Source organism: Opisthocomus hoazin, chromosome Z (assembly GCF_030867145.1).
Source record: "Opisthocomus hoazin isolate bOpiHoa1 chromosome Z, bOpiHoa1.hap1, whole genome shotgun sequence".
Lineage (NCBI taxonomy): Eukaryota > Metazoa > Chordata > Aves > Opisthocomiformes > Opisthocomidae > Opisthocomus > Opisthocomus hoazin.
The window spans coordinates 33,124,685-33,152,237 of record NC_134454.1 but is presented as its reverse complement, the minus strand read 5'-3'; the positions used below and the strand labels follow the sequence as shown (position 1 = coordinate 33,152,237).

The 27,553-nt window shown below is 35.4% G+C and overlaps 1 protein-coding gene across 1 annotated transcript in view; it reads right to left on the bottom strand.

The window, feature by feature from the left end:
• Window positions 1-27,553, bottom strand: part of SHOC1 (shortage in chiasmata 1) — a 53,140-nt gene that overhangs the window by 17,485 nt on the left and 8,102 nt on the right. The window contains exons 4-15 of the mRNA XM_075411584.1: window positions 25,637-25,827; window positions 21,526-21,688; window positions 19,527-19,629; window positions 18,673-18,829; window positions 17,231-17,335; window positions 13,333-13,462; window positions 12,415-12,509; window positions 11,161-11,403; window positions 9,557-10,009; window positions 7,132-7,257; window positions 4,981-5,157; window positions 1,513-1,620 (exon numbers count right to left, since the gene is read on the bottom strand). Of these exons, the coding sequence (XP_075267699.1) occupies window positions 1,513-1,620; window positions 4,981-5,157; window positions 7,132-7,257; window positions 9,557-10,009; window positions 11,161-11,403; window positions 12,415-12,509; window positions 13,333-13,462; window positions 17,231-17,335; window positions 18,673-18,829; window positions 19,527-19,629; window positions 21,526-21,688; window positions 25,637-25,827 (2,051 nt within the window). The remainder of the gene's footprint in view (window positions 1-1,512; window positions 1,621-4,980; window positions 5,158-7,131; window positions 7,258-9,556; window positions 10,010-11,160; window positions 11,404-12,414; window positions 12,510-13,332; window positions 13,463-17,230; window positions 17,336-18,672; window positions 18,830-19,526; window positions 19,630-21,525; window positions 21,689-25,636; window positions 25,828-27,553) is intronic.

The following is a 27,553-nucleotide window of genomic DNA, read 5'->3' as shown; positions in this document are numbered from 1 at the left end:
ACCAGCAGCAGCAGTGTTATATTTAACTGCATTATAATGTTTATACTAAATAACAACTTCATTTATATGCACTGTCCAAAGTTTTGCTTGTCATGTATTTTCACCACTTCACATTATCACAACTATTTCTCAGCTCTGAATGATGCCTTTTGTATACAAATAAACAATGACTTCAAATAAGTGAACAATGCTGGGGTTATTTCAAAATGCATAAAGAAAAAATGCATCTAAGACAACTATGTGATGAATGACACAGCACAGTCGAACATAGAGAGTACTACAGGGCCTACTTAGTATCTGGCTCAGTTTTCTAAGTTTTTTTCATATCTTTTTCACTTGTGCAGTTTCCCATGTGAGGTTTTGCTGGGATCTGGAAGGACAGGTGCTGTGTAACTCTGAAATAACATCTAGGAGTGCTTTTGCTACAATAGAGCAGAGGAAGAACAACTGCTCATTTGTTTCACTCCCATCCTCCTACACTGTTTATAGTAATTGTAGAAAAGAATTCTACTTAGGATTCTACTTTGAATATTGATTCATTCTGTATTTTTCTTTGTACTCTTTTATTGCTAGAAATATTTAAGTGAATGCAAAAGAATTGCTTTTCTGCACACTTCTGTTTATGGCAGATGTTTTCCATTTTACATCAATTTTAAGGAAACATCCTCCATCAAGGGATAACTCAGAGTGGTTGAAGTTAGATGCTCTGAACCACCTTATTTCCTATGAAGACAGTGGGAGCCCAAATTTCCTAGGGCATTCAAAAAAGCTAAATTCAGCTCCTTATGAATCTATTTTAATAGATACATTTGAAAACTCACAATACACAACTATGGGAACTTGAAAAGCACGGCATTATCATTTCAGGTATAAAACTGGGTTACGACAAATTTTCGTATTCCAAAACCAAATAGCATAAGACCAGGCAAGACCAAAGAAAAAAAAAGCTTCTGTGTGAGTCCATTGCTAAGAATTGGACTGTTACTTCAAATTCTCTCCTCGTGATGTATTATGTAGTATTTCAGATTTTGCTTCAAATGTCCTCAGATTTAAGTACCTCATTTCCAAGGAGCCTAGGAATACTTTTAGGTGGAAATTGGTCCACGCTCACAGAAGGTGGATGCTAAAGAACAAAGGACCTGCCATTTTTGCACATTACTCAGTTTCCATACAGAGATTCCGATGAAAACTTGTCACTCTGAGATACAAGACAAGACATTATATATGTGGAAGTTCATATAATGTTTCTTAGGCAAATCAATGTAATAACATATACAGTGGTACATTAGTCATGAACTGAGCATATACACTACCAAACTACAATCTGCAGTGAATTCATTTCTAATGACGGAACAGAAATAAGGAAGCAAAGGGAGTTGAATATCATATTGAAGCTATGCTGGAGGTATATCGATGGCAAAGCATTACAGCCTACAAACATGAAGGATGGATTGCAGAACACACACAAAGCATTGCGTTTCTCAGTATCACTATTCACTTCTAAAAACCAACCTAGTGCTGTGTCCAAGCCACACGTCAATAGAAGATCTCGAACTGTCACCAGCAGGTGCACCAGAGCAGCATGTCTGAACAGCGTGATCTCCTTGTCATCTATTTTACCTTTACAAATAGAAGACACAGGTGTGTTCTGTATAAAGTTTCAGAAATCACACTATGCATATATAATCAATTAAAAAGATCCTGGTATCCCAGAATTTTCATAAATACACTTAAACAGACGTAATCTTGAAATGTCAGATCTAGTGGTCTTGGCAAACAGCTTATGATATAGCATAAATTTTCTCATCTCATGTGACCTAGAGCAAGTGGCACACAGAGAAGCGTTTTTGAAAGGTGTGTAGGGATAGATGGAGTTTGCTGGAGGAGGGGACAACAGTTCCCCAAGGTGTGCCATTAAGTCCACACTGCCTTACTGATTTTAGGAAGGCAAACTTTAAATACACATGGAAACTGATAAATTTCCCACCTTTTGGTCTATCATGCTAGCCCAGCTGTTCACATTACTATGTCCTCATCTGACTAGCCAAATCACTAAACTTTTCAACAGCACTGTAAATCCATCTAACCCATTTTCCAAACATTTCAGAACTCTTTGCAAGAAATCAAAATGGCAGATTATCCTCTAATCAATAAGCAATTTTAAAGCAGTGATAACTTCAAATTGAGCTTTTCACAGGACCTTTTCAACAAATTTTAGACTACAAAAGCCACGTTCCTTATGGCAAATGATTTGGACCCAGCTAGTCTTCACACACATAATGAGAAAAAATCCTATTGTCTTCCAACAATAATCCATGTAGAGTCTTAGCTTCTGATACCACCTTCCCCACACCTATTTAACTTCTCCCGTTTAGAACCTTAACCTTCTTTGAGAAGGTAAATTTGCAGGACATCTGCTTCTTCTTAGACCCACAGAATAAATCAAACAGTTTATGGGCTACCTGTTCTGTGTTATGGACCTATGTTAAATAAATCTTCAAGAACTTGACTGAACAGGAAGGAACTACTAATCTGAAGAAGGAAGGCCTTTTTGGGAATTGCACACAGGGAGTGGTGTAGTCCATTATCTTAAGAAAGGAAATATGTGACTGCTTTAGAGTAAGTGGACTTCATAATAAAAAGCATACTTCAAGATGCTAAAAATGGTGAGGAAGATAATTAAAGAATAAATGACTACAGCTGATCAAGGAATTACTGAACGAGATGTACTATACAAGAAAAATACTAGCTAGTTCTGTGTACTGGGATCAACATAGCTTTTATTTCAAAAAGACAAGCGAAGCAGTTAGGAAGGAAAATCAAACTTATGAACACAGCATGCAGAAGAATTAGCTGGAAACAGTATGGAAGACAAAGAGCTTGCCACTATTCTGTGTCGAAAGACAGAAAGTAACTGTTCATTTCTGTCACTGAAGGTGCTAAAACTGAAGGACTATGTCCAGTTCTTGACACCATGCACCATAAAAACTCAGTGAGGAATATACAGGTCATTTATAAACAAAGGAAGACAACAAGAAACCATATTTTATAACAAAAGACTGGATTATTTGGTGATATTTGTTGCAGAAAAGACCAGCATGGGAGTAATAATCTTCTAACACTTTGATACCACCGTAGCAAGTGATTGTTTTCTGTGTTCACTGGGGGATTAATTAGAAAAGGCATCAGCATACTCTGAGTAAAGTGGAATGAGACTGGATATTGTGAAACTATTTAAAACCAGGAAGGCAACAAAAGAGTGAAGTAAGTTACCAGGGAGGTTTTGGAATTTCCTGTACAGTGAGAGAAATATTCATTAAGAATATATTGGATAGGTTACAGACTTCCTCATTCCTATGTTTCTATGGACCTTCCAGCAAGAAAATTCTTATCTCCTTCCGTTTCTTTAGTTAGGGACAAAATACAACACTTCCCTTGCACTTTTCTGTCTCTTCAGTGCAGACGAAGGTAGCTAAATCAACCTGACTTTTTTTCAGTATTTTAAACCAAAAGCAAAAAGTTTTTAAGGCTTTCCTTGAGCTGTAGTCCAAAGACCTGCCTACATCATAGGCCAATTTTGTGTTCAACAACAGTTATTTTTGTATTACAAGGGATGGGTAAACATTATCCATTCCCCAGAAAGCACATGCCCTTAAAAGGAAGGTCCAATAGGTGACTATTTGCCTTATCAGTGTTTCAGCCACTAAACATTTTCACTGATTTCCTTGATGTAATTTTAGCAATCGGTAATATGCTGCACAGCTAATCTACAAGCAAGTAGGAATAAGCACACCACTCAGCCCAGCTCCTACTTTAGACTACATTTCTACAGCACGTAAACTGCATTTGAGAGGATAAAAGATTTCTTAAATTGATCTTGAATTAAAATGCAGACTCTTACATAATTTTTTTCCTTGATCTTGAGAAGCAGTAGTACTTCTCTGTATACTTTTCTTAGCAATGTTTTCCTTTCTGTGATTCACTGATACAGATATACATACCAAGTTTCTCCCTCATGTTTGTGAAGATGGTGTTTGCCTTTTTGTAAGCTCCCTAAAATTAAGAGAACCCTGCTGCTGACAATTTTAATATGGTAATTCTACAGATCACAGGCTGTCATTCTGCAGAGATCATTAAATTTTTTTTGTTTGCCTTTTCTCTTGTTTGTAATTTGATTATCATTAGTTTTATTTTGAGAAAAACACACTCAGCACAGAAAGCAATAAAGTTTAGATAGTGAAGTTTATCACATAACTCGTGGCATAATATAAAAACTTGGCAGGTAGTAGATGGCCTGCTATGTTATCCTTACAACTAGTTCTCAGCTGTGAGCAGTACAACTCAAAAAATCCAAAATACCCAATAGCTTTCTAAATCTTCCTCAGACACAGTCTGTACTCTGCTGTGAGGTTCTAGTGACCTCCTCTTTATCTATAGCCAAAAATCTTCATAAGGGGTCACTGATTTTTCTGGCTTTTGTTTTCACTTTTCTGGTTCTATAGGGTTTTCATATGCCACATAGGAAAGAAATGAAGTCAGAAAGAAACCAAATAATATGGATATTTTTCTCCTCATTTCTAATACAGGCTTAGCATTTTGCCTCATGCAGGTGTGATAAACAATAGCTGCTAACAGGAAGGAGACAACGAAAACACAGACAGCTTTGAATTTTAAAATCTAGCATAAAAAAAATTAAACATTGATTGATACAGAAGCAACATTTCTGAAGCATATATAAAATATTTTTAAATTAAATTAGAATATTTTTGTATTAAAATTTCAGGTTAATAAATGTAATGCTTAAGAACTAGGAGACATTATTTCGGAAATAAAAGAGGAAATCAGTTACTGTAACTCTACAAGATAAACTGCTGAATGTTTTATCATTAACTTATCAGACATCTTGAACCTTGTGTCACCAGTTAAATCTGTGTTAGTATTAAAGAAGAAAAAAACAATGATTTTTCGAAAAAAACATACCTTCTTTAAAACGATCGCATATCACTTTCTCTTGCTGCTTTAAGAAAAACCTTGTATGATCAAATTTAATACTGTCAAAGCTCCAATTTACAGAAGCAAGTACATGCATATGTGTCAAGTCTTTTAGAACAGGAGTGGCTGCTTCTTCCAAAAGGCAGTATGCCTGGCATTGGCTTTCTGCATAGCACAATAAACAAAACATAATAATAAAGATTAGTTTCATCGACTACTACTGGACAAGAATATTCAGAAAACCTAGCAAAACACAAACAACAATGACTTATTCATGAAAACTGTGGCATTAATACAAAAACAGTGCTCACCAGTGAGCCTCCTGGGCGGCAGAATTAAGCGATCCTCACAGCAGGCAACCAAGTTATTCCAGGCATTTCATAAAGTGATCAAACTCCATGATGAAAAGTTAGGATTTTCTGCTTCTGTGACTCCCACTAATATTGTACTATTATTCCGTTCTTCTACAGCCTTCTTCCAATTTGTTGTCTAAACTTAGACTTAGTCCCTTTACATCCACTTATAACTTCAACTTAAACAGCCCTTCTCCTTCTCTTGTATTTAATTTCTAATGTCATTGTCTAGCAAGGCTAAACAAGTCAATGTGTTTGTTAGTCTCCTTGTGCTTTCATACTAACAGTTCTTAATAGCTTCTGGGTGGCTGTTGCATAATTCTTTCCAAATTACAACTGAGTTTCTTGCTATTACCATCCATGACAGAGCTGTCAATTGCTGAATGAGTTGAAAGGGATGTACTTCTCAGGTAAGAAGGTGAAACTCTTCCATACCCTTTTTGTTAAAATTATAGTTGAGTTGATCACATCAACAAGATAAGAATGCTGCAGTTCTTCATTTTCAAATATTTACTATTATTTTCAAAAATATTTTCAACTGATCTATACAAATTATTTACTTTGACCAGCTTCACTAGGTCAAAGCACTATTTCATAAGAGCAATTAGTAACTTCATATTTTTAAGCATCCTAAAAAAAGGTATATTATGATGTTCAGTTTTTCAGTCTTCATGTAAATAGGTCAGATACTACAGTATTTTGGATGCCCATTATGTAACTTAATTCAGGCATTCCTATGATAATGTATCATTTTCTTTTTAAAGTGTATTTCTAATCATGCATCTTCAATGTTCCACTGTGAAGTAAAATGCTCGTGTGAATCCTTCTAACCTTTGTTTTGGCTATAGCTTGGTTCTGAGAAGAGATTCCTTTCCGTCATGTGCAAGGCCACTATGGTGGAACACACTTTAGATCAAGCACTGTAATAGGACATTCAGTCCCAGAAAATACTACCTTTGCAAAATGCTAATTTTTGCTATGAGTGCAGAAAAGCTTCACATCTTTTTTCCAGTTGCATTAAAGGAGTCTTGCTTCAAAATTTATTCAAAAAAATTTAAAAAATAAGCTTATAGCTGCCACATGATTCCCATCTCGGGAACAAATGAAAATATTGCTCTACTCTTTCATTGGTTCTTTGAAAGAGAATCACATTAAGCACATGGTTGGAGTGAATGCATTTCCATGGAAAATCGACTAATCTGTGCCAGGCGTACAACTTTCTAGCATTGGGTATGTTTAATTTGAGGCTGTAAAATATCTTGGATAAATACCTTCTACGTTCATATTCACCGTCTCTACCACATGACAAAATTGTTGTCAGTGCATGTTCTTTGAGCCAATGCCTGGATAAGCACAACAGTAAGGGTCCACAGGGTCATGTAAGGGACAAATCCATAGTGGATTACTACTGTGTTAAAGACATTTCATGCTAAATGACTGCCAATCACTTCTGTCTCCAATTCTCTCATTTACTCTGTCAGAGAAAAAAATGCAGAATAGTAATTTGAGGGTATTGATTGGTATGAAGAGATTTCACGTCTGCTGATTTAGATCATACATAGCTCAAAGGCTGTACTTTTCATTTTGCATTCAATTGGCTTTAGTGTTCAGACCAGAGCCTGCTCTCACACCTGTGTCAAAATAATATCCATCTATTTGGAATGTTTTCAGTCACAAGGAGCAGAGACTAAGCCTAGTAATTTCCATATTTGTCTGAGTAGTACTATTTGATACAAAATTATATTGCAAATCTATAGAAAATAAAGCAGATCCAAAAATAGTATACCTGATGCTTGAAAATTGACGGTGACACTGTCCTCATTCTCTTGTTCTTTTTCATCTATTCTTACAGTTTCACAAACAGAATTATCCTCTTTGTTAACTTGCATATACTGTTCTTCAGGTTGTACCACTAAATCATTAAACCACAAGTGAACATTTAGAAAAAAATATCACAAAACCAGCATGACGAATAAGAAAACTGTTCTATAAATGAATCTACGTGCAAAAATATTCTCAAATTAGGTAGTTTCTATGACACATACATTTTCTTTTCATGAACTTTATTGTTTTTGTGGGCTCATATAGTACGGAAAAAACATTGAGACACAAGGAGAGGTGAGGAACTGTCAGCCCTCACAGCCCAAGAGGTCAGACATTACCAGGTTCCTCTTCCTTACGGCAGAAATACAGAGCTGGGAAAACTAAGGAGCTGGTACTATAGCTCTATAATAAAGCTCCACAGGAAAGCTCATATGCCTTTGGAGAAAAAACACGTATGAGATGAAAGATGCTGCTGACTGTAAGGAGCTCAAACTATGAAAAATATCTCATTGAGTGTGAGTAGAGAAGGTTAGATACCATAAGTGACCAAGAGAGAACATGGAAGCTGCAAATGGCAGAAAAAAAAAGTAAAGAAAATTTATTTATTGAAAAGAACTTTTTCTCCTGTCTTATAGCTATCTTTTGCAAATTTTTGGTTTTTCCAAATCTCCTTCCGTTCTTCCTGATAAATACTGGTGCATGAGCTACAGCTTCTGCCCACAAAGATTCCTTTGGCAGCTCTACCTCTGTTTCTGAGAGGGCTTCTGGCTGAATAGGGATGTCCTCAATATTGCTGATTTTTTCTAGTCAAGAATGTCAGTTTTCTCAGAAAGCAAACAGATCATACAGAGACAGAAAGATAAGAGTTTTTTTTTTCCTAGTTAAAATTAAAGAAACATTCCCAATTTCGAAAAGCTATACAGGATTCAAAATTGGATCAATGAACTCTTTCTACTACTTCCTTCTTGTGTATTTTTTGAACTAAATGTTATACACAATGACGTTTTAAAAAATAAGCCAAACAACAAAGCCAACAGAGAAAGAGCCCTACAAGCAGTGCTGGCATTTCTTATTTCAGCCAAATTTAGAATGAGCCTTAACAAAAACTTTAAATTATTACAAAAAGTATACAGTATTTCACATCATTTCTACATAAATGTGGTAAGACCTACACGTTTTAATGGACTGTCCATATATCAGAAATAACTGATTTGCAACAATGGGGTCTACCTTAAATATATTCGAAACTGCATATAACTTACTTAAACCTACACAAACCTATTCGTGTATGTACCATCTTCCAATACAATTGAATTTCTTAATAGGAGATGTAGTTCTAGACAGCGTTCACTAGATGGTAGCATATAACTTCTGTTCAGGTACCTTGCTCTCCTCCTTTTAAGACTGGGATTGTTGCTTTCTGAGGCCATGGTAGTGTTTTATGCATGTCTACCAGTGTCAGTAACAGATCATTTCTACCAAGAAATAATTTCCACCACAAGACTCCACAAGCTTGCAAGTAAATAAATACTCCAATTCTATTCCATAGGAAACATTGCTGAAAGCTCCTATGTAACTATTTCACTCTTTTTTTAATGCTGGGACATATAAATGAATCACAGGTAAAAGCTGTTGTCAAAATTCTGCCATATGAGTACAAAACCCAAAAAAACATTCTTCTTTAGTACAGTTCCATCCTGGAAAGTGAATCTGGAAATACGTCACTATTTCCCAATATTTTGTGTCATAAATATTTCTTTTTTAAAACAAATAAGGACTTTCTTCCACTTCTTTTCCCTTTCTGCTATTTTGCATTTCTGCCATGCTCAGCGCATAGCCTGAGATTCTTTCATAAGCATTGTCATCAGTAAGAACTGGGCTACCAACATATTTCTACAAAAGTAAGAGTATTGATAATTAGTATTTGATAACTACAATTAATTTGATAACTACAATAGATAACTCCTATTTGTCCAAAGAGGCCAGCAGATCTGCTTCAGACATATGGACGGAAGAGATCTTCTGGACTGAGTACCACTTCGAGTTACTTTGTCAGAATAGGAATGAACTCATATGCTTATTTCATCAAAAACCACATCCACCACCAAAAAAAACCCCCAAACCCCAAATCAAAGCACCCAAACCAAAGCACTTCTCCCAACCAAAACAAACAAAGGAACAAACAAAATCCTGTAAGATATCTAAAGGAAAAACCAACAGGTAAGATCATTAGCTGAAAATTCAGCTACATTAAAAATTATTAAAACATTACCATTGACTTTATTTTTTCCCAATGAATCTACTAGCTTGAACTAGCATCTATTGTAACTGGTATAAGAGAGCAGAATTAAACCTGGGAAAATGGCAGAATAAACTGGTTCACGTACCTTTTTCAGGACTATCTACATCATTTCTTTGCTCTCTCTGGGTGAGTGTATGTTTAGATCTCAGTGTGATAAAGTTGCTTAGATCAGAGTCATTGTTGTCCCATTTTGCAGCAAGTGCAAATGATGCAGGCTTTTGATTACTGGATGAGTTGTCTTGTTTAAAAGACACATCTTTACAGCTGACTGATTCAGAAGATTTTGGGGTTTGCTTTTCTTGGTTTAAGAAATAAATTGCCTCTTCCAGCTTATTCTTTTTTATGCTTCCTCCAGTAAGCTCTTCCACAGATGCATTCATACTGTGAATTTTGGCAGATGATGGAGCACTAATATGTGGAGCAAAGCACTGCTTTTGAGTCTGTGGTGACATGTGAAGATTAATTACTTTCTCCAACTGATGTCTTTCAGCAGAAGGCAGCTCCTGGTTTGTCATGGAATTCTTCTCTTCATGACATCCTCAAAAAAAAAAAAAAATTTCTCTGCTGCAATATAGATTTTTTTTTTTTCTTCCTCCTGGTTGGAGTTAACTACTTTGGATAATTATACAGAAAGCAATTTTTATTTCTTCTTTCTGCCTTCTCAGATCATTAGAATCCACTTTTAGGAAATCTGTACTGATTAGTCCTACATAAATATGTACAATGTTGAGAAACAGAAGGCCATGCCACTGTTTGGAGAAGATTTCACCATCTGCATGGTGCTTGAGGGTGTTAGATTTCTAGGAAGTGGGATGGAACACATTTCATTAGAATGAAAAATGAAATGATTAACAGATTTTTTTTTTTTCTGAGGGAAAAAAAGAAGTAAAGCATGTAATTAGCTCCCTCTAAAGATGTGCCTCACTAGAACTGCAATTTTTTGCATTGCTGCTGCACATCTGTGTTAAACACAGTAGCTAAACACTTTCGGATATGTAAAAAGGAGTTAAGTGGAAATGTTCTTTCATGAATGGTGCCTGTTTGTTTCACAACACATCATGTTACTGTCAGTCCTCGGAGTTCTACAACCATAATTGGTGCCTCGCAGTCAGGCCATAATTATATAATAAAATCTAAGTAACTTTTTGCATTTTCTGTTAATGGTTGGTTATAAGCATAGTGGTCCATGAGAAATTCTGAAGTTCATGAGTGGTTCACATTTGAAAGCACAGCCAGCATAAAAACCCCTCTCTGAATAGCAACACAAAATAAAGAATTTTCACTGTAACATATTCTCCCCACTGACCTTCTGCAGGTAGGACTACACAAATATCTGCTTTATTAAAATAGTCCAATTAAAAATTACTGTTTGTTAATAAATTCTCCTGTATGAAACTATTTTATTAAAAATAATATGTCTGGTGGAGGCTACTTTTAATTTGCACGTTAATAGAAAAGATAACTTCATGTAGTTAAACACTTTTGTTCCTAACATATCTTCTAAATTTGTGAAAGTTACATCTTAGTTGTAGTAGTGCTGCTAGTTCATATTGCTTATAAAACATTTTGATCAGAAGAAATCTTCCATTTACTTCTTTCTTGGATGTATGTAACTGTCACTGTGTGATTCACTGTTAAAGTATCTTTCTTTGGCTTTTCATCACTGTGTTTTAAAAAGAAGATACTTACTTTCTAACTGATGTGATGTAAATCGCGTGAAAGTTTCCACTTCCATAGGAAACAAACTGTTTGCATTACTGTCGTCCATATTTAATTGCTCCAACGTTTCTACAGAGACTAGATTTAAACCCAAACGAAGCCACCAGCCCTCCTCTAGTGAGCTAAGTATTGGCGCTTCTACTTCAACTAGTAGCAAGTCCTTCAGTTCTGTAAGCGAATGATGCTGACATACAAGTTTACCAGTCTGATGCTCTACAAAAAACAGAAATCAACGTATAATACTAATAATCTAGAAACATGAAACCAGAAAGCAATTTTGGAAATGAAAGCTCCCAAGTACTAATGACCTACTACGTATACCCACTGTTTATACTTCCATCTGTAACTTGAGGCTCTTAATACACATAAGAGCAAAGCAGTTAGTGTTATTAGAGCAAGCGTGCTTTTCACTTAGTGAGTGTACGAGTAAGGGGGGAGGGTGTTTAATTTTTTTCATATCTATTAATGTGTAGCTGCAGTCCTAAAGTTACAAATTATCTTGCTCATTGTCTGTGGGTTCAATTGTCATGATTACAAAGACTTAACATAATCCTTACCTGAAAAAAACCCAAACTTAAATAGTAATGAGCCTAGCATACATTATTTTCAACTATAAATGAATGTACAAACGAATTGGACAACATAACAAGTCAATATACCTAACTTAGTCCTGAGACTTGTAAAATGAAGGTAAATAAAATGAAATAAAATGAAAGAACAGTGGTAATGCATATTCTGGTGCTGTCAAAAATAACCTGCAGCTTACTATGGTTTTGTATAGTTTCCTTCCTAACATGAACTCTGCTCTTATCAAGTTATTATTTTCTGTTTAACAGTACACTTCTATTGATTGATACATATTTTGAAATACTATTTAAGGAAAAATAGCACACAGAAAAGAGTTCAACAGACTACCAAATTTCAATGACCACAGTTACTGAATATAATTAGTAGTAGGGAGCTGAACATTTTCATAATGAAATAAAACTCTTACTTCATTCAAATTACCACAATAAAAGTGTATATGACGTACCAACTTCAACGTTGCCATACTGTAACTTTTTGTATGTACTGAAAGAATCAGATAATCAAGACTTCAGAGGGTTACATTAATCGGATATATTTCATGGCTCAAAAGATGTGTTCTGCAATATAACATTATCTTTTTTTGCTATATTTTCTCCATGCACACAGAACTTTTCAACATCAATTAGAAATCCTTACCGACAAGCAAAAGAGAGTTCATGTTATCCCGATACTTCTCTGACTGCCACACCAAACATTCTAAATATTCCCTAGAGGGCTCTGTAATCAAAATACTAGAAGAACATACACCAAGACTTAGAGGTATGAAGTTTAACAGCATTATCTGTTGAATTTTGATTTATACAAAACTAACATTTAAAGATCTGCTTTCTGTCTAAATTTTCATTTCATTCTCTCATTCACCCATTCATTAAAATTTTTTCTTGCCCATATAGAGGGTCACTTCTTGCAACACCACGGTGAACAGGAAGGAATGAGAGGAGCCAGTAAAGCTGCAGCGAATGAGAATTCTATCTAGACTATCGTTCCCTCCCCAAAAAGATATTTAAATTCTTTGTGCATATGAAAGTTAGCGAGGCAAAAAATGCCAGTCTCACAAATAAGATGGTAAGGAAAGGATGAAGCAATCCCCAGCATGAAAGGGCTTAAATGCCATTGTTGGGGGAAATCCCCCAAACACAGGCAATACTTTCTTCCTTTATCTCTTCTGGAGATTTTGGAGGTGATACTTACTCAACATATGTGTTTGCCATATGTATAAATGTATACATACACCTATAAATACTTGTTATATACATAAGTATTTACTGTTGCCTACTCCAAAAAGGAGATTGGATTTTCAGGCTATTAAGTCCCCCACGAGAAAGAGGTCTACAGTAATGACTGTCATTTCCTTTTTCAAGCTACCCTGAAAAGTCATAGATATGGATCATGCACTCTGTTCACTCTTTCACACAAAACACAGAATACATGCAGCTGTCTCAAAGAACATAACTACCAATTCACAAATAGACTAAAGTTATTTTTGTATTGATTTTGAGGAGTTATGATTTAGTGGATTTATGACAGGATTTATTTCCACAAAATTTTCATTACCTGTTACCAGAAAGAGGAATAGGTTCTTCTTGAAGTCCTGTGCATGGAAAATTAACCCATGATCTTCGCTGTCTGCAGGGAGGAGTTAAAGGTACTTCCATTTCATCTTTCAGATATGGAGCATACTTAGCTAGAAATTGCACCAAGCCCCACCCAAAGCAAAAATAAAAAATATAAATCACAAAGCTGCTTGTGAATGAAACACACATACTTAGGAATTTTACAGTAGTGAAGTTCTGGATTAAAATACAAAATATTTTCATGGGACAATTCACTATTTAAGCAATAAAACCCAATTAAATTCACATTTAATTCCCAGACTGTTTGGGGATAATAACGTGTAGATCACATTCCTTTACTTGTTCTGTAATGTAGTTCTGGCTACACACTCTTCCCATGTAAGATGATTTCTGTGATTAAATCACCAGGTACTATGGCTGAGGTTTTTATATTAAGTGTCCATCACTGCTGGCCTTCCTAGATAGTTCCCATGTAAATGAAGTAAAATAGATGGGAGAGATACTTCAGACAATGTTGTCATGGCTGTAACATTCAGATGAACACACTCAGGAACTTCAGAAACAGTCAGGATTTTAAAGACAAAATTACTTTCAAGCAGAATTAGTACTCATTGTACTTTCTAGGGATGACCACTGAAATGAATTGCAACACCAGGTTTTTCAAAGCAGTACAAAAGCCTGGCATGTTAAAAGTCACTCTTCACATCCTTTTTTTTGCCAATAATATTAAATGTGGACATTTTAAAGGATTACTGCTTTTTATTCATATCTCATAAGGAATTTGCAACTTCATTGACTTTGGTGTCATTACACAAAAATTGGTGGTTTATGTGATTGGCCTGGTATTAATCTCTCTGGCATTCTTCTAATAATATTTCTCATTAAGCTTGACCACAAAGTAAAGGTCACAGAAACACAGTTCCTTCATGTTCTGTGAAAACTAACAGGCAGGGAAATTGTAAGTGCGTGCCTCTATAAGGAAAAACACTTTTAACAAATTCCCTGTTCATTCCAGGCAGTAAGCAGCTGCAATCACCATACACACATTGTTTGGCCAACTGGCGCACAGCAGGCTATGAATCAGCCACCTGCCCAGCTGCTTGTAGCTGCTCCTTGTCCGACCTAACAAGCAGATATGACAGTAAGGAAGGATAAAAGACAGTATTAAAAAGCCAGAGATGTACAGTACACAATGGAAAAAAAAAAAAGGTAAGAAATAAAAGTAGTTACAAAAGAAAGAAACAGACTTCCGATCAGTGTAATTTCTTTCCCATATAGTTAGAACAAAAACAGCTCAGTGAACTTCTACTGTGACCTTCAGCTCACAAACTGTTTTTTGTGGTGAGAAACAAATTTATATCTTTCCTTTGAACAGGACAGCAAAAATTCCTGACAGAAAAGAACAGTTATTTCTCTTTGAGTGACACTGTTCATATTTGTTCTTGTCTAGTTATTTTTGCCTTTGAGACTGGAACATTTTGACCAGCTACTTTAGTAAAACTGCTTACACGCAGAGTTGCCATCCTCCTTCTCAGAGCATTAATGACTCCGTGAATGCTCTTGTCCCTCAACCCTTTTATCAACAAACAATCCCCATAGCCAGCAGGAGAGGAAGGCAAACGATTAAATGTTTACAGAAAATGCCATTATTTTGTGACCGTTTGTTCTCTGAATTCAAGCAAACATGTTTTGCTTCTGACCTTACAAATAGCAAATTAATTAGAAGACGACTGTAGGGTTTCTCAGCTAAAATATGACACCAAATATAGGAAACTCTTAACAAAGACATGGAAGCTGTCTGCGCTCCAGTGAATGCCTGATTCATTGGCAGAGCTACACCAGAAAACTGGCAATAAAGATTAATGCCATCACTTTCTTTTAAAAACAACTCAAGATGGTTTGACTACTCATCTACTCAGGAAGAATGGACAGTATCCTAGATAAGATCATAGTCAGCTGTATACAGGAGGAGGGTCCCAAACTGCTCAGATCTACTGCACTTTAGCTCCTCCTGCTAATCATAAGCTTTAGAAGTAGAGAGCCATCAGGTAGCTCACTAGATTCAGATTACAGTTAATGATGCTAGGCAATAATCTCCAAATGGAAATTAAGTTTAACTTTGCCTTGGTGGGACAACATCTGCTGGGTCTGCTTTGACCTTTTGTATTCAGACACTTTGAGCTGATATGATGGCTCCCACCACAAGCCCACTACAATACCACATCAGCAGTGTGATGTTATTAGCCTAAAGGGGACAGCCATCAATCCAGTTTAAATCATATTGAAACTAAGACAAGAATAGAGGTCTTGGTCTGGAGAAAACTCAAAACTTCTCATGGATTTTAGTAACTGCCGCATGGAAAACTATCAAGTGAACATGCACTGGAGGATAATACCACTACTCTCCAATACAATAATGGATATTGCTTCTTCCAAGACAGGATATACACTAGGATGAGAAGAACATGGTTATTCAAGTACTGCCACTCTGCCCAGATCACATCCACTTGTAAATGTCACTCTTTGCACAGGCTTTTCTTCATGAAATTAAAGGTGAAAAGAGTCACCAGCAAAGCCATTTTTCTGCCTCTCTCAGCCAGCCAACATTAAGCTGTGAAAACAGTAGGGCTGGCAAGAATATCCATTGTTTTGAGAGATTACACCTGGAGCCTGAAGAAATTTTAACTGAGGTTGGATGGTTAGTCTGAACAGACAGACATCAAACCTGTCTGGCATTAGTATTCATTGTAACCAGCATGCCTGACTAAGTTTTCAAGCTATTAAAGGGGGGTACGCATAAAGGATTTCCTGATGCCAGTGTAGGAGAAGCCAGGATTCAATGTACACATCAGCAAATATTCAACACTTTCAGTTTATTTCAGTTTATTTTTCATACAGCATTACTGAACCATTTGCAAACCAAAATGTCTGCACAGCGGTGTTGAAACTCTAGAAGTTATAAACTCAGTACTTCTCTCTGGTTTATCCTCCACCACCCTCTTTTGAAAGCATTTAGGCAAGACCTCAACAAACTTTAAACTGTGCTCTTTGACTCCACCATATTAATCAATCTGCCTTAACTTTGCTCTGCCCTCTCTGGGTAGATAAGTTATTAGATAAAAAAATCTAAAAAGCTAATCAAGTGCAAAAGATATAGACACCACTTACATCCAAAAGCAACATGAAGGAACTGTAAAGTTGGTTGTGTTTAGCTTTTAAAACTCTTGAAAGGAGTATGGCACTTCTGCTTGCTTATGGTGCAGGTACAAAGAGCTACTGGAGAGAGTCCAGCGGAGGGCTACAAGGATGATGAGGGGACTGGAACATCTGCCCTACGAGGAGAGGCTGAGGGAACTGGGCTTCTTCAGCCTGAAGAAGAGAAGGCTGCGAGGGGACCTTATAAATGCCTACAAATATCTGAAGGGTGGGTGTCAGGAGGATGGGGCCAAGCTCTTTTCAGTGGTGCCCAGTGACAGGACAAGGGGCAATGGGCACAAACTGAGGCACAGGAAGTTCCGTCTGAACATGAGGAAGAACTTCTTCCCTCTGAGGGTGACAGAGCACTGGAACAGGCTGCCCAGGGAGGTTGTGGAGTCTCCTTCTCTGGAGATATTCAAGACCCGCCTGGACAAGGTCCTGTGCAGCCTACTGTAGGTGACCCTGCTTCGGCAGGAGGGTTGGACTAGATGACCCACAGAGGTCCCTTCCAACCCCTACTATTCTGTGTGTGATTCTGTGTGTAAAATGGTAGTTACACAAAGCAAACACTCTTGTCTTACATCTAAATGGTGTATGGACTCCCAAGAACAGAATATGGGGACAATCACTCAAAGAATTCATTTTAAATAGCACACCTTGATTTATGTAGATGTTCCTACCTGATTCACAGAATTCCAACATACTTCTGCTATTACTGGAGCATTCTTGTGGTACGGAACAGTACTTGGTAATTTCTATTTTGTATGCAATTTCTGCTTTGAGATCTGAAAACAGATTTTAAAAGGTGCCATAAATGAACCATTTATTCCCTTTTCCTGTAAGAGCACTTTTTTTCTTTTCATCTTTTTAATGAATATCCATAATATATTGTTATGAAAAATTACAGTTATGTTTAATAATCCCAAATGCTGTAGCTGATCAAAGCAGTGCTCAGTCTTATCCCTTAAAGGTGCCAGAAAAAAATGCAATACAGTACAGTCACTACCTGAACTATTCAAAGTTCTATTGAACACAGTGATGTGATTTCTGGAACAAGCAGGTAGCCTAAAAGTAGTTTACCAGGAGTTTGTGGGTGTAGATTTTCTTGCTACTAGAAAGGACTAAAACAGAACAAAAAAGAGTAATTGGTTGATATCTATGTACAAAATCCTCAAACCTCTGCAGTGGATGTTGGGTCATTCAGCTTGGAACATGGTATGTAGCTTGCGATGTACTAGATATGTCAGAGGAATGCACATGAAACTGCCTTAGTCAAACATACATTTTTAAAAGTTTTGTTCCTGTCTTCAAGAAGAGACTGGATTACTCCAAACTACTGCCCTATCATAAATAGAATTTGGCACACACGCTTCACACTCAGAAGCATGAATCTTGCTTCTCTTGAGCTGCTTCCTGTCCACCAAAGAGGTGATTTTCCTCAGTTGTTTGCCAAAACCAATGCAAATTGTTTTTTTAATCAAAATAAAAAGATCCCAGGCACAGTCTTTTTCTTTTAACTACAAAAAATACTGTCATAGACATCAATGCAACAGCCAATAACTGTCATTAAATTTGTACTTATCTGTAGTATAAAACCACTTAGTAACTTTTCTTAAATTTCTTTAAAGAAATTTCTACTGTCATTTAAAATATTCCTGTTATCCATAGAAATACTTAACCCTTTTTTCCAGAAATCTGCTTTCATGTTTGCAATTACAATGTAATAAAAACAATTTATATGGTATGACTGTACTGCACATAATGCTCTTAAGGATGTCTCTGAAATTAAATTTGATATGAAAACATAATACTAAATTATTATATTCATTGTAGACTGGATATCATGAGTCACGGCTCATGTTACATTTGTTTCCAAGATTACAACACAACCATGGATGGAGCCAAATGGCAAATAGTTCACTTCCTCTTGGCTACTCAAGGAGCTATTTCTAATATTCAGAAATCTGCGTATAGCACAGTCATAGTACTATACAGACAAATTCTCATTTGATAGGCTGTGATGTAATTCATAAGTGAACTGAATATAAAAGAGCTAGATTCTGTTAAATGTATGCATAGGACAGGAAAATCACGTCAAGCATTTAAGAAAGCCAACCCTCACCTTCTTTGATCACCTCTTGGCATATCTCCTCATCAGCCATAGTTTCTGGAGCTAAATTTAACACCTCTTCCAGTTCCAAGTATGATGGAATCTTAACAGAATCTAATCTGCCACTGGTGGGTTCACAGAATTCTAGTTCAACAGGCAACATGAAATACTGAAAAATATTTATCACAACAGAATAGTATGTAAATTTTGATGTTACTGTACAGTTAAAGCTTTTTCCAAATCTTGAAATAGCTTAATTCTAAACTAGTCTAAGAGCTTTCAAGAAAGAAGTCATATAACATTTAGGCAGCATATACAAAGCCTTGCTCAATACAGAGGAAAAAAATAGTGTCACAGCATTTCAAATTGAGTCAGTGGAGTATAAAGAGTGGCTCTGAACTTACAGTTCCCAGTCCAGTAAAATACTACTTTCTGTCATTGAAAGTTTGGGTTTTAGAATTTTGAAAAATGAAGCAAAAAATACTTTGACTTCTTTTAAAAAAAGAAGGCAAGCAGGCCCCCCAGATCCCAGATCATGTCTTGGAACTTTCCCTTTTCCATGCACATGTCATGGCTTCCTGTTCTGGTTCATTTTTATTCTTAGTGTAACAGTACCTACATAAAACTGCCAATACATCAGGTCCCAGGAGAAACAGCTGATCAGAACGGAGATTCCCAACAAGAGCATCCAATATTTAAAAAACCACAGACAATACCAGTGTTTTCTAATCTTGTAAATATGAAGGCTAGAGATATTTGGCAAGTATGAAAAATATTCAGTAAAATGACTTGCAGATGAACAAACATATATGCATAACATAAAGCAATCACTACTACAACAATTACTAAAAAAAATATGATGATACCTCTTCATCTTTTACATATATGGTACAGAAGTTCTCTTCAATCCCCTGCAATTCTTTTTTACTCTCTTGCTTCTCCATTTCATTTTGGAAAGTCAAACATTCCCTTTAAAAGATCACAAAGTAAAGCAAGTTACTTCTTTGTATTACTTCATATCCAAGACTGAAAGTCTTAGTATTAGCTTTGATAGTCACACATGTGGCAAAAGCTATTTTTTTCTAAATCCATGCTTTTCTAAGAAAGCACTTCCAAGCAATGCTGTCCCAATATGTGTAATCAGCTGAAATCATTTTTCAAGAAATAGTACATTATATGCAGAGTAGAACCACTTAATATTGGGACTTGTCTTTAAAAAGTTACAGAAAAAAAACCCATATTAAAATTGTTCATCATCATAGCACAGAAGTCCTGTCATGTAAAATTGCTTTCTGCAAAAGCTGCAGACCTAATTTTCTTCTAATGTCAAGTTTTCTGCTATATACAAAAATTCTGTAATCTTAACACTGACATTATTTATCTTCTGTCAGCTTTCATTTTTATTTTCAGGAATCATTTGGCACCAAAGAAGGCAGAGTGTGTTCACTGTTGAGTAAAATGAAAACTAAAAGTATGTTCCCTGGTTTAACTGGCAAACATTTAAAGTGCCAAGAAATAAAACTCAGGAGTGAGGCTACTACTTGCCTTGTAAAGCAACAATACAAGCAGAACATGGATGAAGATTTTTCAAGTAGAAAGGAAACCTTTCATCAGGCTTGCCTTTTGTGGCCACTACAGGCACTAAATCTATAATGACTTTTTAGGGGGATAGCTTCCTCATCAGTCCCTGACACCCCTCTTTGGCAGGAGGAACACATTAGACTGACAAGTATAAATGGTTCCACACCTTGCCTTGGGATGCTCTCTGAATTTCATTTTAAGTGGAAGTCTATCTAATTGTATTTCTTCGCCTAAATGCATGTCCCTGTGTGCTTCACTAGGAGATTTGGACTCCCTCCTTGAAAAGGCTGGTGGCTTTGCTAGCAAACTGTGGATCAGCAGGTCAGAGCTATTTCTGTACAGGTTTACACTACATTTTTTTTTCTGCTGTGACTGGTATTTCCAAAAGTCATTGCAGACTTTGGATCATGTTCTCTTCGCTGGGCATTTACAGTACGTACAGGTGCACATAGTCTTATGTCCAAGACTCACTCTGAGATCCGGGCTCATGTTTGAAAAAACAGGCAACTAACCTCACTCCTCCCTGTTCTGTTACTATATAGGTACAGTTAAATCAGTTAAAATCTGCTTTGCCTTATTTGTGAATCATGCAGCCCTATCAAGTGCAAAGGAAGCTATACTAGTCATCCAGCCATGGAGTAAATCCGCGCAAAATCTAGCCAGACTTTATGAATGTATGTATACCGATGAATATATTTACAAAACACTATGCACATTCTGAATATAACATGTTTTAATATACCAGTTTGTTCAAATTCCTGACATAACAGATAATTCAATTAAATTCAATCAATGTAGCAATATGAGAGTGAGCAAAAACAAAAGAATAATTAATATTTGAACTTGAAGAAATACAGTTCAGCAGGGTAAGCACATGGATTTACTGACAGCTCAACTGAGAGGAGAGAAAGCAGGAATATGGAAGCATGTGTAAAATCCTGGCCCACCTAAACCTAGTGGCGTTTTACTGATAGGGAATCATTCAGTCTGAGGAATGACCAGGTCCCTTAAAGATGAACATTTTTTCAGTATTCCAAAACTAAAATCCTGAGCACATTTCAAACTTACAGAATGTAAAAATGACATAATTTCATTTACCCAGTGTTCTTAAATAATGCACATAAATGCCATCCTATTCACTTTTTCATAAGTAAGAAGAAAAGCTGGTCTTAAGCTGCTGCAAAGATAAATTAGTTAAAAAATTAACATAAAACAGAAGATGCTACAATGTTAATGGCATTACAGACTATTACTTTTGTTGAATATTATACAATTTGTAGATACCTGAAAAAGTTCTCTTCTCTTAAATTCTGTCCTTGAGAATCTAAAAGGGGATCTCTCACTAAAAAAAAGTGTAGTCTGCTCAGAAATATAGATGAAGTAGGCAGGTTTTTACGAAAATTTTCAAGACTATCAATAAAAACAAGTTCCTCTTCCACATATAAATCTGAAGAAAAATACGAAAAAATACATTAACAAACAATATAAAGATAAAAAGAATTATCAGAATAAAGAAAATTGTTGAACAACAGTTGGAATGCTATAAATGTCAGCAAAACAATAACTACTTTTTACTTCAAATATTTTAGGATTCTTAAGCTTTAAATGCAATGAAGTTTAGACTTCCAGTGGTTCACATGATAAGCTTTGGGTTTCTTTTTCTTTTTCTTTTGTCTTATACAAAACTCATTAAAAAGAAAAGGCACTTTCTTCTCAATTCCTTTATTTGCATTGCAAAGTATGATAAAGGAACTTTTGAGGTAAGTTTTGGCTGAGAAACATAGTTCAGTGCAATTTTTAATGTAGAAATGAGGCAATCTCTCCATACACATCTAAATCTAAATGCGGATTCTCTTATTCTAAAGCAACAAAAAAATTGTTTACAAATACAAAATGAGCAGGAAAAAATATAGGTTACAAATTACTATGACTTCAAGAAAGATGACATTATGGACTTTACTTTCTTTTGCATTTCTACTACTACTCTCCATGAGACAGAAATGATGCAGTAATCAGAACTCTGATGCAATCCTTTATATTTGCAATATAATATACACACATATTATGCATACATAATACATATAGAAGGGAAAAGGGAGATTTTTGTTCTTATTTTTTACCAACATGGAAGCCTCCTCATTGCTACAGCCCCCCTTCACTCCCTGGATGACTCCCTATCAGTAATAATACTCCTTTCCTTCCTAGTAGCTGGAAATGACAGATACTGATTATGTTCCTCCTAAACTGTTTTCTGCTGCTAACACAAACAGTTTCCTGTAAAGAAATCTATCATATAAAAAATAAATGCCTCGTTATAAAATGTGTCTGTTTATTGAGATGAACAGTTCAGGAGAGGCTACTAAAGCTTCTAGTAGCCTATAAAGTAACTCCAACAAAAAATTTGACATCTTTTCTAATATAATTTACAAAATCCTTGATCTGTTCTTCTTCCTTTTCTTCAGGCAACCAGGAAAACAAAGTAGGAAGCACCTCAATATTCAGCCACATAGTGGTTGCAAAATTAGGTGCTAAAAAGAATCAGAAAATAAATACTGCTGGAATGACATAAACTTGATCATTCTGTCCTCCAAAAATATCTCATTTAATTTTTGTTAATTCAAAGAAAGCAGGGTAACTGCTAATACCCTAATGCTAAATCAGGTCAAATAAGGCACAACTTTGCCCCTGATTTGCATTTATTATCCCAATTTAGCTATAGTTTTATCATTTTTTTTATTCATTGATATTGTATCTTTTTATTATAAGTGGCTCCAGTACTTCAAGTGTATGAAAAAAGGAATTTTTTGTTAATTTTAACACATTTTAACGTCTTACTCCTCACCTCAAGAAAGCATGCCTACAGAAGAATGTGCTTGTGCATTTACTGATGCACCCTCCTGAAATGGAACAGACGCAATCGCATACCTAACTGCTTTCCTAATACAGAATTTTACAACTGGAGCAATAGGTAGAGTCTGAAATTCACAGACACCAGTGTTCAAAATCCATACAAAACTGAACTGCATTGCCACTTTGTGATTTTAGGAAGTGCAGTTCCACATTTTTTAATACACTTATTTTTCAGAAATGTAAGTTGAATGCAGTATCATCACTTTCTTTGATTCTGTAATTTCTGATCACCAAAGCACTTAAGAAAAGAATTTTAATAGGCTTAAGCATATGCTCAAGTACTTGATCAATCAGGGAGCAAATATCCAGTTCATGTTTGAATGGAGGTCTCACTGCCAGTGCTATCATATGCTAGTGTAAAGTTAGTGCTCTTCAGCTTAACTGTACAAAGATGGTTCTCATTCCACTGTGACCTCCTTGTCATAACAGCCTATGCAAAACAGAAATGCTATTAACAGCATGCTAAATATTGAAAACTTGTTTGTAATCTAATATAAATCTAACATATTTGGGAAGAAGATTAGAACTCTACAGTTACTGACTGAATCAAATTTAGTTTCTAGCTTTTCCATTCAATGTGCTTCATATTTCACAGGTTTTAACTTTCTTACCATTTTCGACTGCTATAGTGCAGTAATAATTTACTAGCTACATTTTAAATGTGTACATAACTGATTACACTAAACTTCACAGCCTTATTGGAAACTTTTTTCCTTTAAACAAGAACCTTCAAATACTACAGCTCTTAGTAAGTACCACATGCATTATTTCTTATATTACACCTCAAAAAGTGAAATGACTGAAGAAATTGATTTTGTTCTCTGAAATGAAGAACAGGATTACATTAACAGAAAGAACCATGAAGCATTTTAGTATGCCCAAGCTGTCAGGAAAAAGCCTCATGTAGTAATGGAACAAGCTATTTAGAATTCAGATATAACCTTCCTCTATTGGAAAAAAAAAAATTTTAAATTATTATTTCAAATCCTGTACCACAGTCTTTCATACATGTTTTTCAATGCAGGTTACATAAGTATGTCATATCACCTATAATATTCCACTTCTAATAATTTTTATATATCAGTAAATTTCCATGTTCTCACACTCTCTAGATGTATCTTCATGTCTTTAGTGAAACCTAGTCAGTTTTGTGCTGTTAGCTGACTACCTGATATTAATTAGCAGATTCTCAATCACTCAAAATAGCTTGCAAGTCTTTCAGAATAGCAGCTTTTGAAAATGTTGGAATTAATACTTCCCTCAAACAAACAAAGAAATGATAGAAAAAGTCTAACACAAAAAGTTAGAAAAAGGGATGGCAGTAACGCATTCATTATATTGAAAGATAATTATAGATCTGCTGATTCAAGAAACCAGTGACCAGAATACTGAATAATTTAATGTTCTCCCATTAAAAAAAATCCAGTCTCTTTAGCTTGCCTGTTTATGATTGTTTAAGCACAATAATAGTAATCTGTACCTTCAAAAAACATAAAATGTTTTATGAAATTTATACTTTTGTTTTCTTTCAGAACCTTGTCCACGGAAATATAGTTCTTTTGATTGTTGCTGAGAAAGTCATAGCTAAGATACAGGAAAACATCTGAACTATTTTTATTCTCTTTGTAAGCACATAATATAAAGAGCTCTATGAATTATTGAAACATTCTGCCATATGTCACCTAACTTTGAAAAAAAATCAGGTAATTACTTATGTATTAAGATTACTGTCTTTCAATCATTACCTGTAATACATTCCCATTGTTGATACTATGTTCCCAGTAAATGTTATCTTGTACAATATTCTATCAAGAATCACCCACCTTCTTTGTGGCACTGTGGAAAATAGCTCCTAGTAAATGATTACACTACTTTCGTTTTCGAATGTAATGTAATTGACAGATACACAAAAAAAACTGTATTGAAAAAATAAACCTGATAGTTCAGGATAATAAATCATATTACAGCTGAATCAAACACTTTCTCAACACTTTGCTTTCTGTGATCAGAATTTATTATATCAATTGGGGTGCTACGAATCATAACATTTCAGAAAACACATAGGAACATTACCCAATTTGAACTCTCTTCGTCCCAGTAACAACACAGAAACAGCTTACGTCTTTCCCCTGTTGACATGGTAAAAGAACATGCCACAGAGATCAATTTTATTGTGGTATAAAGAATTATTAGTATTTTGATCAATGCCTGATAAGATCTACTTATTGTGATACTTGTTGTAACCTTCTGCTATGTATTTTATCAGCCTGAAACTTCTTTCAGCTTGCATCTATCTTGAATGGTTAGAACAAGCCCTGCTTCTCCAGGAAGCCAACCTCTCTTAAATGATTATAACTTCTGCAATTGCAAAGGCTGTGATCACTCATATGATCTCTTCAGTGTCTATGGATCATGCACAAAAAATTACAGAAGTTCACAAGCTGACACCACAACAAGTTAGAAAACTGTGAATTAAACAGTTTACCTTGCCATTGTACTCTAAATTCAGTGGCATAGTCAGCCTTCATATATTTGTCTTGGGTGTGTTCTTCCTTAAAAACGTTCTTCATAAGTAAAAAAGGTCCTTCTATGTCACTCTGCGAGCACGGATTTGAACTTGGAACAACTTCCATTGACGCACTACTAATACGGAATTCTACAGAGGGGACAGGTTTCCTAAAAAGCAGAAAAAAATATCTGATACTTAGGCTGTTGTAAAAGCACTGTCATAACTTCCCTGACTCCTCAGTGAATCAATGGCACTCAAAAAGATACTCTTCTAACTTTGATAATTGCTGTATTCACTGAAGAAAATCAGAAATTACAGAGTTATTACCACTATTCACTAAATCCATGATCAAATTACATGTTTAATTCTTCCCCAAGAAAAGGCCCTTTAAGTTTACCCCCAGCATTAAATTGAACAAAAGGTTAATGGCTGGAAAAAAGCATCAAACTTATTGTTGTCATAACATTTATGACAAAAATTTGTTGCTGGGTTAAACATATAGTCATGTTTCAAAAATCATGCAGAAATGGCAAGTAACTGCAATAGGGAAAAGACAGGATAAATAAACAAACAAAACCACTTCATTTTCCTGTCATACTAATGTCAATATTACTGTTATTTGTCAAGAAAAAAAACCTGCTTGACAAATAAATATAAAAATCATTTGACCACAGAAAAAAAAAATCATAGTGTGGAGCTAATTATGCATCCAGACAAAATATTTGTAATTGCTAATTAAAACATGGTTGTGTTAATGCTATGTTATCCACATAAATTGATTGGAGCAACAAACTGACTCTGACCGAGGAGCGATGACATTTCTGAAGACCTCAAATTTTCAGCTCATTTATACTTCTTGAACTTAATATTCTAATTTCAGAAAACTGCTTTCTCCACTGGGCATTTTTAATAATTCTTTGCATTACACTATCTTGCTATTTGCTAGCCATCCAGAGGTAAATCTCATAAATGGAATCAGTACGTAAATGCACCTCTGAAACATCATTTTCTCCCAAGTTTAACTCCTTGCTCTTTATTTCCTATTCTTACTCCAATCAATTTTCCATTGGTACGCAGACTAGATCCACTTCATTTTAAAATACAGTAAGTGAAATAATCTCAAAGTTTCTGTTACTGGAGCCTCATACATGCACTGATTTCCTCAGCTTTATCTAAATGCTATGACTAACTTCAGTGCTAAAAGAACAGGCAAAAGTAAATGCTGTTTGGTCCAATAAACTTCTTCATTCTTGGCATTTAATACCCCTTGAGATGGCATCTAACTAACTCTTGAATTGCTCACTGTTGGTACCTAAACCACACAGTATATTTATAACAACTTCTTCGGAATTTCTTTTCCTGTTATTGTTATTAGTCTAGACAATGTCTTGGGTGATATCTTTGCTTGGGTTCTGCAGCATCCTCATAACATTTATCACTCTCTGCAGGTGCAAAGATGATTATATTATATATAATAGTCTTACTTTTTCTCTGGAGATGCAGAATGTAATTTTAATTGTTCTTCAGTGCAGCTTTCAGCATCAATGTAAACCTATACTTCAAGCTCATTATAAGGAGAAAAATTTCAGACACAATTCATTCAGATGCAATTAATTTTGTAATTACCTTTTTCTCATAAAATCTCAGAATCTATATAGTTTTCTTTAAAAATGCAGTGGTGTACTGGTTACATTGATAGATGCTGGACTGAATTAAAACCTGAAAATACAATCAAATGCTTCCAGTTCACTGGATCACAGAATCACAAAATGGTTGATGTTGGAAGGCACATCTGAAGGTTATCTAATCCAATGCCAGCTACGCTATTCAAATGCAAGTCTCCAAAATAACATTTCTGGGCTAGTTTCAGCAACCTAAATAAGTAACTACATT